Genomic DNA, 15738 nt, shown 5'->3' with positions numbered 1-15738 from the left:
GGGCTACCAAATTCCTGGAACCGTAAGGACTTTGGGAAACAGTTGAGTCACACCTCTGTTCCCAACAACAGGAGTGAGGAGCCTCCTTCATTCCTGGGGTGGGTTGAAAACGGAACAGAAAATATGAAAAGACGTTCTAGCTTCTTTAAGAGACAAAAAAAGGCATGCAGGTCAGGATCCCCATGTCCGTCACCTATATTATTTGCTGGCACCGGGTGCCATTTAAAGCATATTTTCCTGTTCCTTTTGTTAAAAAAATAATAATTGATGACTTCAAAGAGGCTTGTGCAAATTAAGAAAAAGCACCCATTGCCTATCTGTTCCGGAAGTCTTTGAAAAGTTACTCTGGACAGCCCCTTGCTTGAGCTGTGAGTGATGGGCACAGAAGTTAGGATACAGAGTTTAGATAATTACCTTGCTTAAAAAAATCAAAACCAGAGGAAGATGTTAAGAAGGCTGTATCTCATGGCTGAGCATATGAGGAGTGAGGGAAAACAGTTATTGGGTTATATGAGTTCTCAGAGGGGTCACTGGGCTGCTTTTAATCACTGACCTAGACAAAGAGAGGGGCTGGCTTTGCATTCAGAGACGCAGGAGGCCTGAACTGAAACTTCACAATTTCATGAACAGTTTCGGAAATCTTTCCCATTCTCAAGTTCTTCCTGAACTGTTGGGGGAGAATTTCCAGTCCTCCCCTGGAGAGGATGTGGAGATAGGGTCTACCCCAGATTTGCCACCCATGAATTCAAGATGCAACTGTGGACCCAGTTTCAACAGAGTTTGATATTATCTTAATCTTATTGCAGGGAGCAATGGGGCTTAGCCCCTACTTTTCCTTACCTAGACCAATAGACATAGGAAAATAGGAAGCTACTGTGTATCGGTCAATCTAGCTCAGGACTGACCACTCTGACTGGCAGTGGCTTTCCAGAGTTTAATATGGGAGCTGAATTCTACCTGGAGAACAGATGCTCTACCACTGCAGAACAGATGCTGTACCACTGAGCTATGGCTTTCTCCACCCCCACCATTGTATTAGCTGGGGTTGATGTTGAGTTGTAGACTCTGGAGAACACCAGCTTGCAGAATGCCGCTGTCGGGAATCTCCCTGTCTTTCTCTTTATTCACTTGCTTTAATTGGTTTTTTCTCTCTCCAACTGATACAGAACATTGCATGGCCATTGGGCATGCTCACACACCATTGACTTTTTGAGATTTGCTTCTCTTTCAGAGAGGGGATACTCCTGCAAACCTTGCCAGTAACATCTGGAGGGTCGTAGTTTCCCCCACCTTTGCCTATACACATTTGCCAGGGAGTACACTGCAGTGAAGTCAAATAATTGTAGAACTGTACAATTGGAAGGGACCCCAAGGGTTATCCAGTCCAACCCCCTGCAGTGCAGGAATCTCAGCTAAAGCATCCATGACAGAAGGTTGTTATTATTATTATTATTATTATTATTATTATTATTATTATTATTTACTCCCTAGCCACTCTGGGCGGCTTCCAACAGAATATTAAAAACACAATACAGGCATCAAACATTAACAACTTCCCTAAACAGGGCTGCCTTCATATGTCTTCTAAAAGTTTATTTATTTGTTGTTTATTCCTTTGGCATCTGATAGGAGGGCATTCCACAGGGCGGGAGCCACTACTGAGAAGGCCCTCTGCCTGATTCCCTGTAACTTTGCTTCTCGGAGTGAGGGAAGCGCCAGAAGGCCCTCGGTGCTGGACCTCAGTGTTTGAGCTGAACGATGGGGGTGGAGACACTCTTTTGGATATACTGGGCCGAGGCCGTTTAGGGCTTTCAAGGTCAGCACCAACACTTTGAATTGTGCTTGGAAATGTACTGGGAGTCAATGCAGGTCTTTCAGAACCAACCGCTGCTCAAAAACCTCCAGAGACATCATTGATGTTTAGATCAGAGTAGAATCATCAGAGTTGGAAGGGAACACAGGGTTCACCAACTCCCTGCAACTCAGGAGACACAGCTGAAGAATCCATGGTAGTAGACATGCCCAGGATTGCCCTGGGAATTGGGATTGGAGCAAAGTTCATCAACTCAGCTCTGCTTTGCTACCCTGAAGTTCACGCTCACTCACAGTCAGGTGCTTGATTAATCTCTTCAGATTAAATAGGTCAACAAAGGAACTACTTAAGCAGCTGAAGTGGGGGGGGGGGGAATGGTCCAAATATATGAGCTAGAACCTAGCAATGGGCTTCTTCCTGCCCAGGCCAAGCCAGAACGCTTTCCAAGGAGCCATTTGTTTTGCTAAAATTAGAAGCCAACATTGCGAAAAGAAAAAAAAACCCCAACAGTGGCCCATGCTCTTTGCAAAACGCCACCTTCCCTCTCCGGAGTGCCATTACTATGCAGGATTGCCCAGAAGTCAAACCTTGATTGCTAAAAAATAATAAAAATGCACAGACTTTCCCCAACCCCGTTTCTGGGAGAGGACCAGACCAAATACAACTTTATTTTGCTAACTTATGCTAAGTATCAAAGTCTCCTTTTTTGGAAGAAAAATGGACTGAACAAGCTGTGAATGATCTGATGTGTGCTTTGGGCTCCGGACAAGGGAACACGGCAGCATTCATCTCCTTCAAACAGCCAAACAGCCCAACAGACAGATTGGAAGAGCGGGGAGCGGGGAAGCAACTGCAGAATGCACATGGGGGCGAGGCGGTGGTCATGGAAGCAGGTCTTGACCAAAATGAAAAATAAAACAAAAAACCCTAGCGCAGAGCTGAAAGCTCCCTTGAGGACAGGGGCAGGGCTTTGGGGTGAAAATTGGAGCCCTCGCTCTGCTGATGGAGAAGGAGGCTCCCCCAAACGCAACAGGGCCAGCTGAAAACATTTTAAAGTAATTGACACATGTCAATTATACTCTATCCCTGACCAAGGTCCCCAGGATTCTCAGAGGACCCAAGGTGTGCCTGAAAACCAGACACTCTTTTGTGAGTCCCATACTATGAGCATTGGGACGCGGGTGGCACTGCGGGTTAAACCACAGAACCTAGGACTTGCCGATCAGAAGGTCGGGGGTTCAAATTCCCGCAACAGGGGGAGCTCCCATTGCTCGGTCCCTGCTCCTGCCAACCTAGCAGTTCGAAAGCATGTCAAAGTGCAAGTAGATAAATAGGTACCACTCTGACGGGAAGGTAAACGGCGTTTCCGTGCGCTGCTCCGGTTCGCCAGAAGTGGCTTAGTCATGCTGGCCACATGACCCAGAAGCTGTACGCCAGCTCCCTCGGCCAATAAAGCAGGATGAGCGCCGCAACCCCAGAGTCGGCCACAACTGGACCTAATGGTCAGGGGTCCCTTTACCCTTACTATGAGCATTTGGGCACTCTTTTCATCGCCAGATCCTTTGCTTCTAACACTGTTTCTAGTGTTACAAATCTTGGGTGCCACCTCCCCTCTGCCAAGCCCAGAGGGTCCCAGGCACTCACCCAGGGTCTATGTTCCTTTGGAGAATTGAGGCATGGCAGAGACTGCCGTAGCTTTAAGAAATATTGTTTATTCATCTATTTACACCTTCAGTCTGCATGGAAGGAGTCCGGCTCTTACAGCATGGTCCTTTCAAGAAGGGCTTGTTCCCTACAGCAGTGCAGCCCTGAAGTCCAAGGCATCTCTCCCAGACAGCCTTTAGCCTAGGCTTCCTCAGCCTCGGCCCTCCAGATGTTTTGAGACTACAATTCCCATCATTCCTGACCACTGGTCCTGCTAGCTAGGGATCATGGGAGTTGTAGGCACAAAACATCTGGAGGGCTGAGGTTGAGGAAGCCTGTTTTGGCCAACCTGCCCAAGGTGGATTACAGTCTTTCTTCTTCCTTCTTCTTCCTCAAACACCTTGCTAAAAACTCTCTTCTCCTGTCACCTCACACCCAGTTACCCTGATGGCAACCTTCCAGTCTCTGTCCACACCTCAGGAAAAGTGAGGAGGACAGTTCTCTCACATTGCCAATGGCTCTCAACAGCCCTGTGTTGCTTCTTAATGATCCTAGCTTGGCCAGGTCATTTTGCATAGGCTAGTTTGGGAATTCTTCTGCAGCCTGTATTTCTCCCCAAATAATAAAAAATCTACCATTTATTAGGGACGCAGATGGCGCTGTGGGTCAAACCACAGAGCCTAGGGCTTGCCGATCGGAAGGTCGGCAGTTCGAATCCCCGCAATGGGGTGAGCTCCTGTTGCTTGGTCCCTGCTCCTGCCAACCTAGCAGTTCAAAAGCACGTCACAGTGCAAGTAGATAAATAGGCACTGCTCCGGCAGGAAGGTAAACGGCATTTCCGTGCGCTGCTCTGGTTCGCCAGAAGCGGCTTAGTCATGCTGGCCACATGACCCAGAAGCTGTATGCCGGCTCCCTTGGCCAATAAAGCGAGATGAGCACCGCAACCCCAGAGTCGGCCACAACTGGACCTAATGGTCAGGGGTCCCTTTACCTTTACCATTTATTAATTTCCAGGGTCTCGCTCCCCCTAGTCTATAACACTATAATAGAGTGGTCCTCCACAAGCTCTTTCCTTCTCCTCTACCACTTCTTTTATCCTTCCTTTGCTTCAGACCACCTCTTTCTTCCTGCTAAAGCTACTTTTATGCCCACTCTCTTTCACACACACCCCCACCGCCAAATCGTCTCAATAAATGGTTGAAATCCAACCTCCGCCTCCCCCCAAAATTGGGCTGAAATTTTACCCAGCGCCATTATAAAAAAACTGCCATTATCCTAATAAGTTTAACTCAAGAGTAAACCCATTGAAATTAATGGGCCTACATCAGTCATGCCCATTAATTTCAATGGATAAAACTCTTAGAAATTATCAGGTTTGTGGAGCCTGCCCCCCCCCGGCCGGCAACAGCAGATATTTTGCGGTTTATCTTCTGCTCCACACCAAACTCTAAAAGGGCACCTGTGGTAGAGAGGCCCTGAACATGGAGGCTCCATTCTGAGGGATCGCAGCTAATGCTTATCTGCTGTGAGTCTGCTAGGCTCATCTACGCTGAGTCGCCATCCCATGATCCTGTGGCAGTCAGTTCCACTGATAAATCAGGCTCCTTTATATTTGCCCCAAACCTTTCTTGCTCATAATTCTCTTCAGAAAAAAAGTCTATATTGACTGTTTCCTGCTGTTTGTCCTGAGATTTAAAGCTACGTTCTTCCTTACCTGTAAGGTTGCTCTCCTGTGTGTGTCCGCAGATGTCTCGTCAGATTTGCTGAACGCGGGAATATTTTACCACAGTACCTAGGAGGCGAGAAGACAGTGAAGTTCAGACCCTAGTCTTATGGCTATCGCAGGAACAGATGCTCTACCACTGAACGACAGCCTTCCTCCATGGCCCTTTGCTATAGTGGTGTGATCCAGAGGTTACTAACTGGCATGAGGGGGTAGAGGGAATCTCAAGCAAAGAAATCAGAAAGAGGAAGAGGCTGTTTGTTTCATTTTCTTAGCTCAGGGGTCACCAACAGGGTGCCCATGTGTGCAATGGCATCCTTGAGGCTTCCTTCTGGTGCCCATGAAGCTTCTGAGACCCTGACACCACCACACCGTGCCTCCTTGTCTACAAGTTGGTGAGGCAGCTTACCTTCTCCCCCCTCAACAAGTCCATAGAGCTGAAGGAGGAAGTTGGGAAAGTGATGCTCTTTCCCACTTCCTCTTTCAACTCTATGGGCTTTTCAAAGCTCATATCAATGCTAATGGATCGCTTGCAAAAGGGGAGCGTGTGGAGACACTCTTTCTACCTCTCTCTGGCGATCTGAGGGAGGAGAGAAGTGAACAGAGAGAGTGGGACCAGTGACACACGATCAAAAATCCCAAATGTGCCCACTGGCCTAGAAGGATGGCAATCCCTGTCCCGGATCTTGCATCCCACCTCAAGCTGAGCCTTTTCTCTCTTCCTTGGTCTTTGCAGCAGCTGCTGATGGCCCTTAGCTTCTTCTTTTTTTTTTTAAAAAAATCATTTTTATTGATTTTCCAATAAAGACAGCCAATCAACATGTCCACATCATAATCTAATTAAAAACAAAAAACTAAAATAAAAAAGACCACATTGTAATCCAAATTTTACTTATTAATTTTTCCAGGCTTCCCATAGTCTGGACCTCTGAAGCATATCTCTAAATCTTCAGTCCTGCCTCCTCTCGTTGTTTTCTTATTTCCCACATCCCGATCTTAACACTTTAAAGTTCTCCGTCCCTGGCTCTACGATTCTCAGTCATGCAAAAATCATATATCCTTTCGCCCGTCAAATACAGCTTTAGTTGTGTATATATATTTTTTCAACTGTCTGACTGTTAAGTTGTGGGTGAACATATCAGACGACACAGCGATTCTTCAAACAGCTCTTGTTTATTCACAGGCCAGAACAGAACTGAACTGAAGGGTTCAGCCAGCCTGCTTATATAGAGCTCCACTAGAACGCAACAGTAAGCATATTCTGTAACTATCCAATTACTGAACGTCACTTTCAATCCCTTATTTGCATATGTGGACCTGAACTATCTACACTATCCCCCTGCTGGCCCAGGGTGAGAACTTCAGTACATAACACTGACGGCCCCTCGCTTCTTACCTGCAGGTATAACGTTCTTTGCCCTTGCGCAAAATGGGGTCGGACAGCGTTGGGGGCGGCGACCGGAAGTTGAAGGGATGGTGTGGGAGGGGCTGCAAGGAAGCGCCGGCGTCCGCCTTCATGGCTGCAAAGCTCTCCAGTTTCTCCGTCATGGTTTCTATTGCCGACATCTGTTCAGAGAAGGGGAAAGGTTTGTCACCCGTACTGGCCAACACAATTTGTTTATAGATTTTGAACAAGCAGGGTGGCGGCAGGATTCTAGATTCTACCAATCAGGCAGGCCTATAAGCATCCAACCTCTTTTCAGACAGAGATAATTCTGAGTGGGGCCTAGCCACTCCGCTTCCTTGATTTTAATGAGATATTGCTCTGGAGTTCTTCTGCACATTATATGATGCAAGGTGCAAACATTTAGATCAGGCCAGGCTGCAGCAGCCTGTCTGCTGCTTTATCCTCACCTAGGGGTGGGTGAATATGTTTCAGTTTCTCTCATTTTCCTATTATTATTAATATTACTACTACTATTACTATTATTAGTATTTATTGAATTTATATACCGCCCTATACCTGAAAGTCTCAGGGCGGTTCACAGAAAAGATCACAATATATATAATAAAAATAAAAACAACAACCCAAAATAAAAATAACACCCCCTTTCTACCTTTCAGCTCTCCACATTTCCACATTAGTGTGCGATGTTGATGATGATTATTAAATCCTCATGAAAATTCACCAGCATTTTAGCCATTTATCTTAATATAATGTATTTTTATTATACTAGTTTTGCCAATGTACGCATTTATGTGCACACTTTCTCCTAGTACATGCATATTTTAAAACATGTTACTTGGCTGCAGAACTGCATTGCAAAATTCAGAGAGGTGTGTTTCAGTGGACACATGCTTTCAGACTCTGCAATTTAGGTAAGTTGGCCTTTCAGTGAGAACCATCCCGTCCTTACTCCCAACTTGCTTTTCTTCCAAATGCCCCCCCCCCATGTAGAAACCTGCAATAACTAGCACACTGGAGTCTGTGCTAAACATCTCTTCCTTATAGCTGGTTAACATTGTTCTGCAGGGGAAACAGCCCAGTAAAGTAAAGCGAAATGGTTGCCCTGTAAGATAAATCTTTGCTGTGTTACGCCAAGAGCTAGGCGATTAAAAACTGTCTTAATGGTATTGTTATGCGGGAAGGAAAGAGCAATGGAGGCTGAGCAGGGAGGGTGCAAGGCTCAGAATTAAGAGTCCAATGTTGTGGATGGGAGGTCACACTTTTGATGGCAGGAGGGATCTCTCAGTCACAAAACAAGGTGCTCTGTTGGGTACCTGGGAGAGCTGGCATTTGCCATGTTCCTGCTCTGTTGAAATGGGACTGGAGATAATGCCTAAGAATGCATACCACTTCTAATGACAGACGGATGTGCCAAATTCAGTTTCTCCGAAGTGTGAAGTCAGTGGCTTTACATTAAAATGTGGAACATGTACAGTCCCCCCCCCCCGATTCCCTCCTACCTCTCTCTTTCTCTCTCTCTCTCTCTCTCTCTCTCTCTCTCTCTCTGTGTGTGTGTGTGTGAAAGAGAGAGAGAGAGAGAGAGAGAGAGAGAGAGAGAGAGAGAGAGAGAATGACTAAGAAAATAGGAGAGAAGGGAAGGGGGGAGAGGCAGAGACAGAGAGAATGAGTAAGAAAAAAAGGAAAGGAAGGGGAAGGGGAGAGAGAGAGAGAAGGAAAGAAAACAAGGGACAACATTAAGGAAGGAAGATAGATAGAGAGTGCTGTCCTGATCATTGAGGAATAAATTGCAGAAGGTTGACAACCAATCATAAACCTTAAAAAAGAAAATAAAAGGAGTCCCATAAAAGCCATTTTGTGTTATTTAATAGAACAGATCCTAGGCCTGTATGATAATAGCGCAAGGGAACAGAGGGCCAGCCCCCGCTGCCAGTCATGTAACAAAACCGAGCGGGTTGCAAAACACTTGGTGGATCTCGTCGAGGGTTCTTTTCACTCAGCCCTTTACCGGAGTACCTGGTGGCGGCTTTTGTCGCTCCCCGCTCTTTTGGCACTTAATCACAGAGGGTTTGCCAGTGTGAGATGTCGTGGGCTCGTTCGACAATTCTAAAGGCAGGCCCTGGCCTCTCCGTTTGGCAGCAGCATTTGCTATTTAAGGCAGGAGCAACCGGTTCGAAATGACAAATAGAGATGAGGAAGAAAAGAAAAGCAGAGAAGAGGAAGAAGGAAAGACAGTCATCGGGGCGGGGGCGGGGGGGGGCTTGCCAATAAGCAATCAGAAAGGCTTGCCAATGATTTGTGCAGACAGAGGTTCATTCAAAACAGATCATGCTGGAGTCATACAAAAATCAGTGCAGGGGGGAAAGCCTTCTTTTGTTTATATCCCTTCCTGCCCCTTGCAAAACAAAAGAGAGATACATGTCATGTTTTCAGAAATTCCAGCATGGGAATCCAGCATATATTTATTTTTTATGTTATTGTCCTTGGTTTCCAAAGGCTAGTATTCTCCGAAATGCCAGATATTGTACAAATCAGCATTTTGGTTTCAAAAACCCTGCCACGGCCCAGTAAAACTAAATGACAAAGCATTAGGAGTTGGGTATCAAAAAGAGCTGTCCATGGTTAGCTCACCTGTGGTCCTCCAGAGGTTGTTAGACTACAACTTCCATCGTCCCTGACATTTAGTCATGCTGGTGGGGGTGCTGATGGAAGGAGGAGTCCAACAATGTCTGCAAAGCAGCCCCATGTTGACTATCCCAACCTTATGCTGATATTTTGCTGTTGACAAATAGCACTTGCAAGGAAATGCCACAGCATGGATTTCAAGGGTTTTAGACAGATAGACTTGTCCCCTTCTAGGAATGTTCCAGGAGTGGGGAACCTTGGTCCCAGGGGAAAAATGTGGCCTTCCAAACCTCTCTCTGTGGCCCCTGCACCTCTCCTCAGGCCACACCCCTCCCTGGCCCTGATTCATACTCTCCTCAAGTGCTTTTGCCTAGCTGGAACCTGTCCAGCTCAGGCTGAAATGGTCCCTACCCCTTGAACTATGGGCACACAATTTAAGCAATTAATCTACATTGCACTGCAAATTACAGCCAGGAAATGGTGTCAGGAACAGCTGGGTCTGTGTGCAGCACCCCGATGTGGTGAAGCTTTGAGATGTGTATAGAAGCTACCCGGTGAAATAGCTTCCGCCATTGACTGTGCTCACTGAAGGTGTATATTGGACCTTCCTGGACAGGAAGCAGTTTAAGAGGACTTCCTGTTCTTGTTGATCCTTGATGGAACAACAGTCTTCCTGAACTCTGCTGTGTCCCTGTGTCTGGTTATGCTTTAGTCTCGACTTGGTTTGCTCTTTGCTCTTGCCTCCTTGGTTTGTTTTTTTTACTTGCTTTCTGGTCCTGACAACTAGCCGCTCTTCTGGCTCCCAGCTCCCACTACTCTGCTTCTCACAGTTAGGGATGGGCAAGTCTGTCCATTTTTGTTTCTCTCAATTTCTAATTTGTTCCAACTTTAAGTTCAGTACTCCACATTTCCACACCAGTTTGTGTGATGATGATGATGATGATGATGATGATGATGATGATTATTAGGCCTTCGTGAAAATTCACCAGCAAATTTATTGCAATGTTTATGTACAATTTTGCACATTTTTGCAAAGCAATTTCCCCTAATACAAGGCACTCTTAATGTTATAATCACAGATATCTGCCTCTTTATGGACACTTTGTCCCAGTATATGACTTACTTGGCTCGGGAACTACACTGCAAAATTCGGAGGAGTGTCAATTTCAATGAATGGCTTTGTTTCATTTCACGTATTGTTTCAGAAAGTGTGAATTAGGTGGGTTCACCTTTATATGCAAGCTAAATCAAGTTTCTTCCCCATCCAGGCCCACAACCTAGCCCCACCATTCCAGAGGTTCACAGCATCACTCAGTCAAGAAGCTTGTTGAATGACCATGAGGTACACACTATATTTTAGCTTACCCTACTTCACAGGGCTGTTGTGAGAATCGAATGGGTGGGTGAGTGTGAATGAGGGGTTCATACATGCTGCCCTGGGCTATTTGGAGGAAAGGTGGTTTGGAAAAAAATAAAGAACTTGTTGATAATTATGATGGTGAGAACGACCACCATCATTGTATATATTCTGTTGACAGATACTAACTTGACAGACAACCAATGTGACAGATGTTTTCCACGGTCCAAATTTTATGAGATTGACTTTTAGACCCTTCTGCGCCCCCAGCACACAGTCTTTCTCGGAGCGCATAGCTTTCTCACCAGACTTTCTGGGACAGCTATCAGATCATTTCTCTCCTGCTATTCTAACCCACACAAACACAGGATGTCCCTGGCCAGCCTGTCACCATTGTAGGACCTCCTCAAATGGAAAATCGGGGGAAGTTATTAACCAAACTCTCAGGCTGAGACAAAACAATGAAGGAACTAAGTTTAGCTGTGAAAGCAAAACCATATCGGGCGGGAAAAGCTCCAGCCGCAAAACAATGGTTGTTGAGTACCCTGTAAATGAAACCACAGGGTAGACTCTTACTGTTTCCAACAGAAGGGAAACTGAGATGTGACACTGATGGCTTGTGCTTTATCGCTAGCCCCTCTGCTTAAGGGATAGCAAAGGTGCTTAAAGCTGAGAGTGAAGTAAGGGGCCCCTAATATGGTGGGACCCCTGTGCAGGGGCCTTATAGATCTTTTAGCAAAGTCATGGAAACACACAAGACCCTGCAGAAGCACAAGACCCTGCCAATCTGCTCTTGATAGCACTAGGCCAATGGTCTCATTCAATGAAATGTCATTTTTGTGTGCTCAGTTATGAGGGGCCCTAGAATAATAGAATCATAGAATTGTAGAGTTGGAAGGCACCATGAGGGTCATCAAGTCCAACCCCTTGCAATGGAGGAATCCCCCCCCCCCAGTGTTGGGCTTGAATCCACGACCTTGAGATCAAGAGTCTCATGAGAACTTGCAAGGTATTTCAGAGCTTTGGGTGCTCTGAAAAGCCCTGGTGTTCAAATAAGGCTAATAATAATAATAATAATAATAATAATAATAATAATAATGTTGCTGCTGATGTTGCTGACGTCAGGCTAGAAACAAGTACCTGGCTGGGGTAGAAAATTTATCTCTGGTGTGCTAGGTTTGTACCTGGGGGCGGGGGGGACACACACCAATAAAATTTATTAAAAAAATAAAAAATAAAATTTATTTTATCTCCACAAATGAACTTTTTTTTTTTGCAATGCCTTTTTGGGGCCGATTTTCTGAGTTGGAAACTACTGCAAAATCCAGGGAATTGCAAAATGATGAACTGTAGTCTCTGCCAGTCCTACTAAGAGTAGAAGTTAAGGAACGTGATTAACTTAGGCCCAATCATTTCAATGGGTCTACTCAAAGTAGGTCTTAGCTGGATACAGTCCGCTGCTCTGATCCACACATCTGTCCGGGAGGTTCCAGACAAAGTCGGTTCTCATCAAACTGCATCAAAGTCAAATACAACATTTTTTTTTAAAAAAAAAAATGGTCTTACCTGGGGATGAAAAAGCAGCGGGGATGGTCTCAGATACTTCTCCTTCAATGCGCCCACTGAATCTACCACCTTCCGCTTCTCCACCCTGCTGGACAGCAATACAGAGGGTTACATACCTCACAGGGCCTCCAGGGAAAACCAGAAGAATCATAGAATTGTAGAGTTGGAAGAGACCACGAGGAACATCTAGTCCAACCCTCTGCAATGCAGGAATCTTTTGCCCAACACGGGACTCGAACTCACAAACCTGGGATTAAGAGTCCTATGCTCTACCAACTGAACTAAGAATATATGTATATATAATCTACCCTTCCTGGTTTCTGCCAAGGGATGCCTTACTGTTCTGCCAGGATGATAACAATGGGCTGAAACAAACATTAATCCAACTCAGAGCAGGCCCATTCATGGTTTAAGAGCATGAGTGAAGGACCTCCAACCCAGGGGCCAAATGTGCCCCCCCCAGGGCTCTCTATCTGGCCCTCACAACTTTCCCAAGGCCACACCTCTCACTGGTCCTGCCAAAGTGTTTCCACCTTGCTGGAATGTGTCCTTGAGCAGCAATAATATGTTATGGGTCCAACTTGCATTTCTCTATTTTCTGAGCTTGCCAGACTGCTAACTCATGGCATCCTCAGTTGGATTTACAACCTTTGACTTGTTTCTAACTTTGAAATCTCCCCCCCCCAAAAAAAGAACCCGCTACTAATCCTTCACATCTCCCAGGAACTCACTGAGCATGTCTCCCCCACTCCCCTGATCCATCTCATTCATCTGTCTTCTGCTCCTGTGCCGTTTCCTGCCTTTCTGTTTTGACTGGCAAAGCTTCCTCCAACCTCTGTTATTTTGGCACGTTTTCCAGCCCTTACGCAGAGGTGCTGGAATCCCACTGGAATAACTTCCATCTCTACTGTTACCATCGCTATTTCCCAAGGAACAAAGCCGAAAATGGTCAGGGCAATTTTTCGTACCTGGAATGGCATTCCTAGACGAGCATGATTGGGAGAGGCAACATAAAGCTTTGAGCAAAGTCCTTAGGATCTCCAGAGTGAGAACAAGGAAGCCCTCCTCATGGAGTACCAATCTGAAAAGAGATCTTGAGAAAACTCGAGTTCCTCTTCCTTACCCACCCCTTCCCGGTTTCTCAACATGCCCGGCCAACATCACCTTGGCTGACAGTTCCTTGGCATCTTCCCATATTGACTTCATGGTTTCCCAAACTTCTCCACCGTGCATGATTTGCAGATCACGGTTTCTGGTTTCCTAATTTTGGACCCACTTGTCCTATACAAGCCTATATACTTAAGCCCGACACAATTCCCTCAAACAGTTGGATGGCGTCTTGTACACCTCTTTCTGGCAACTCCTGCTGCCAAGCTGATGCCAAAGGTAGATGCTTTCCTTTGGACCACATCAGCAAGCCCAAGAGTGGAAGTTTGTCATCTGAGCAGCCCAGGACCCCCATTCTCACTGCCCAGGCTTGTGCCCCAGGGAGATCACTTTGGTGCTGCTAACACAGTGGTTTGACTTCACCCCTGGAGGAGCACAACCATTGTCTCTCAAGACAGATGAATGCCAACAACAATACTTAAGAACAACAACAACAAAAAGGTAAGAAGAGCTTATCTAGGCCAGTGTCCTGTACAACTGTACCTTGGTTTTCGAACAGTTTAGTTCACGAACAACTCAGAACTCAAATGTCGCAAACCTGGAAATAGCTGTTCTGGTTTGCGAACTTTGTCTTGGAAGCTGAACATCCAGTGCGGCTTCCACAGTTTCTGATTGACTGCAGGACGCTCCTGCAACCAATAGGAAGCCACGCCTTGGTTTCTGAATGCTTTGGAAGTCGAACAGACTTCTGGAACGCATTCTGTTCGAAAACCAAGGTACGACTGTATCAGACCAAGAACGATCAGGAGTGCATGTGCTGTATGTTTGATTGGAACAGATCCATTTAAATGGGTGGACCTAAGTTAGTCGTGCTCATTAATTTGCTACAATAGAAGTTAAGGTAGCCTATGAGTTACAGATACACCTATTACATAGGCAAAAAAGCTTTAAGATGATAATTTGATGAAAACAATCTCCTAGCCCAACAGTCAGCTTGTTTTCAAATGACTCTATCCTAGCCAACTCCTAGGGTCTTCGCGCCCCCCATAAAATGTTTGAGGGGGCCAGGGCCCCCCAAAGTTAATGGGCATTACTATTCAAATAGTGTATGTGCACCATGTCATGTGACCGATTATGCGGGGCGGGGCTTACCTGCCCCACTCCAAATATTTTATTCAAGTTGGCACCCCTGACTCTATCTTCTGGTGGTGGGGATAGCCAGTGTTGGCAGAAGACTAAAATGTCTTCTTTTTTCAATTTGGAAAGAAATGTTTGCTGCAGCACATCATAAAAAAAGCAATGACACTTTCAGAGTCGTGCTCAAGTTGGTGTTCTGTTTTGTTTACCTGCCACGGAAGAAACCCTATTCATCAGAGCATGTCTGGCCACAGATACTGGCTTTGGAAAATATTTGCTTCATGTAACTGCACATTTTATTTCATTTTAATTGATCCACGTGTATTCTGTTTGTCAATGGCATTGGATATGGAGGTGAATTTATTGGCCACTGGGCTGAGGAACTGAGTTGTTGTTTTTAACTAAAGCTACCGCTTCAATGTTAAGGACCTAGCGCCGTTCATTTCAATGAATAAAATGGAAATTAATGGGCCTAGTTCAGTCATGTCCATTAATTAAAGTGGATCTACTCTGCAAAGAGTTTCATTGGATACAACGTGATATATCTGCTCCACTTCCCAGTGGGGAGGAGTTGCGGTGGACTGCATGGCCACCCACTCCCCACCGGGAGTGGGGGACCTTGTCCCCCGTTGCCTGGGGGATCCCGGCCATGTCAGCGCCTGGCCAGCCAACCCGCTGGCCGGGGGGGCGTGGCCAGTTGTGGCAGTTAGGTATTGTTTGACCTAGTGTATTCCGTTAAGGGTATTCCGTTAAGGGTATTCCGTTAAAGGAATCCGGGGGTGTTGTTCTAGTCTGAAGCCCGGTTGGGGGGCTAAGGCCTTGACACGACCCCGACAGGAACACCAGGGGGAGCTTGAGTTGGTCCGCATCGACAGGGCTCCCCCTACCGGTGGCTTACCCTTACTGGGGACTTCCTGCACAATGGGCAGGAGTCAGATATAGTCAGGTCCAGTCAATGCCTAAGCCAATACCACTCACATTCTGTAATTTCAATAAAGTTGTGGCCAAAATTTGCCCAATAACATAAACCTAATATCCGTGTCCTTGTGTGAGTTATTTCCAACGAGGGGTGGCTGCGGGGTCTCAACGTGCAAACAACATAACCATGTTGCAGCCACAGCTAATGGTCAACTTTTGTCAGGATGCTGTCAGCGGCTCCCGGCTGGTTGCCCAGGAAAGTATAGTTTCTTACCATCCTTTTTTATTTTAATCTTTACAGAGAGAGTCTATAGAACCCAGCCTCTTGGAAAATGGTGTTGTCCCAAGTGAATCTCCACCCCCCCCATCTCTCCCACATCCTTGTCATTCTCATTGCCTCCTCTACCAGTGCTGCTACGGGCCCTTTGTTTTTGAGCTCTTTG

General features: G+C 46.0%; 1 protein-coding gene across 5 annotated transcripts in view; it reads right to left on the bottom strand.

Annotated features, from left to right (window-relative positions):
• Positions 1-15738, bottom strand: part of PRDM16 (PR/SET domain 16) — a 455494-nt gene that overhangs the window by 17911 nt on the left and 421845 nt on the right. For 3 of the 5 annotated variants that reach the window (XM_083628521.1, XM_083628523.1, XM_083628525.1), the window contains exons 10-12: positions 12134-12221; positions 6577-6746; positions 5172-5249 (exon numbers count right to left, since the gene is read on the bottom strand). In XM_083628521.1, the coding sequence (XP_083484647.1) occupies positions 5172-5249; positions 6577-6746; positions 12134-12221 (336 nt within the window). The remainder of the gene's footprint in view (positions 1-5171; positions 5250-6576; positions 6747-12133; positions 12222-15738) is intronic. The other 2 variants (XM_083628522.1, XM_083628524.1) reach the window with 1 other exon arrangement.

This window comes from Podarcis filfolensis, assembly GCF_964270895.1.
Source record: "Podarcis filfolensis genome assembly, chromosome: 8".
NCBI classification, from domain to species: Eukaryota; Metazoa; Chordata; class Lepidosauria; order Squamata; family Lacertidae; genus Podarcis; species Podarcis filfolensis.
This window is presented reverse-complemented; position numbering and strand designations above follow the sequence as displayed.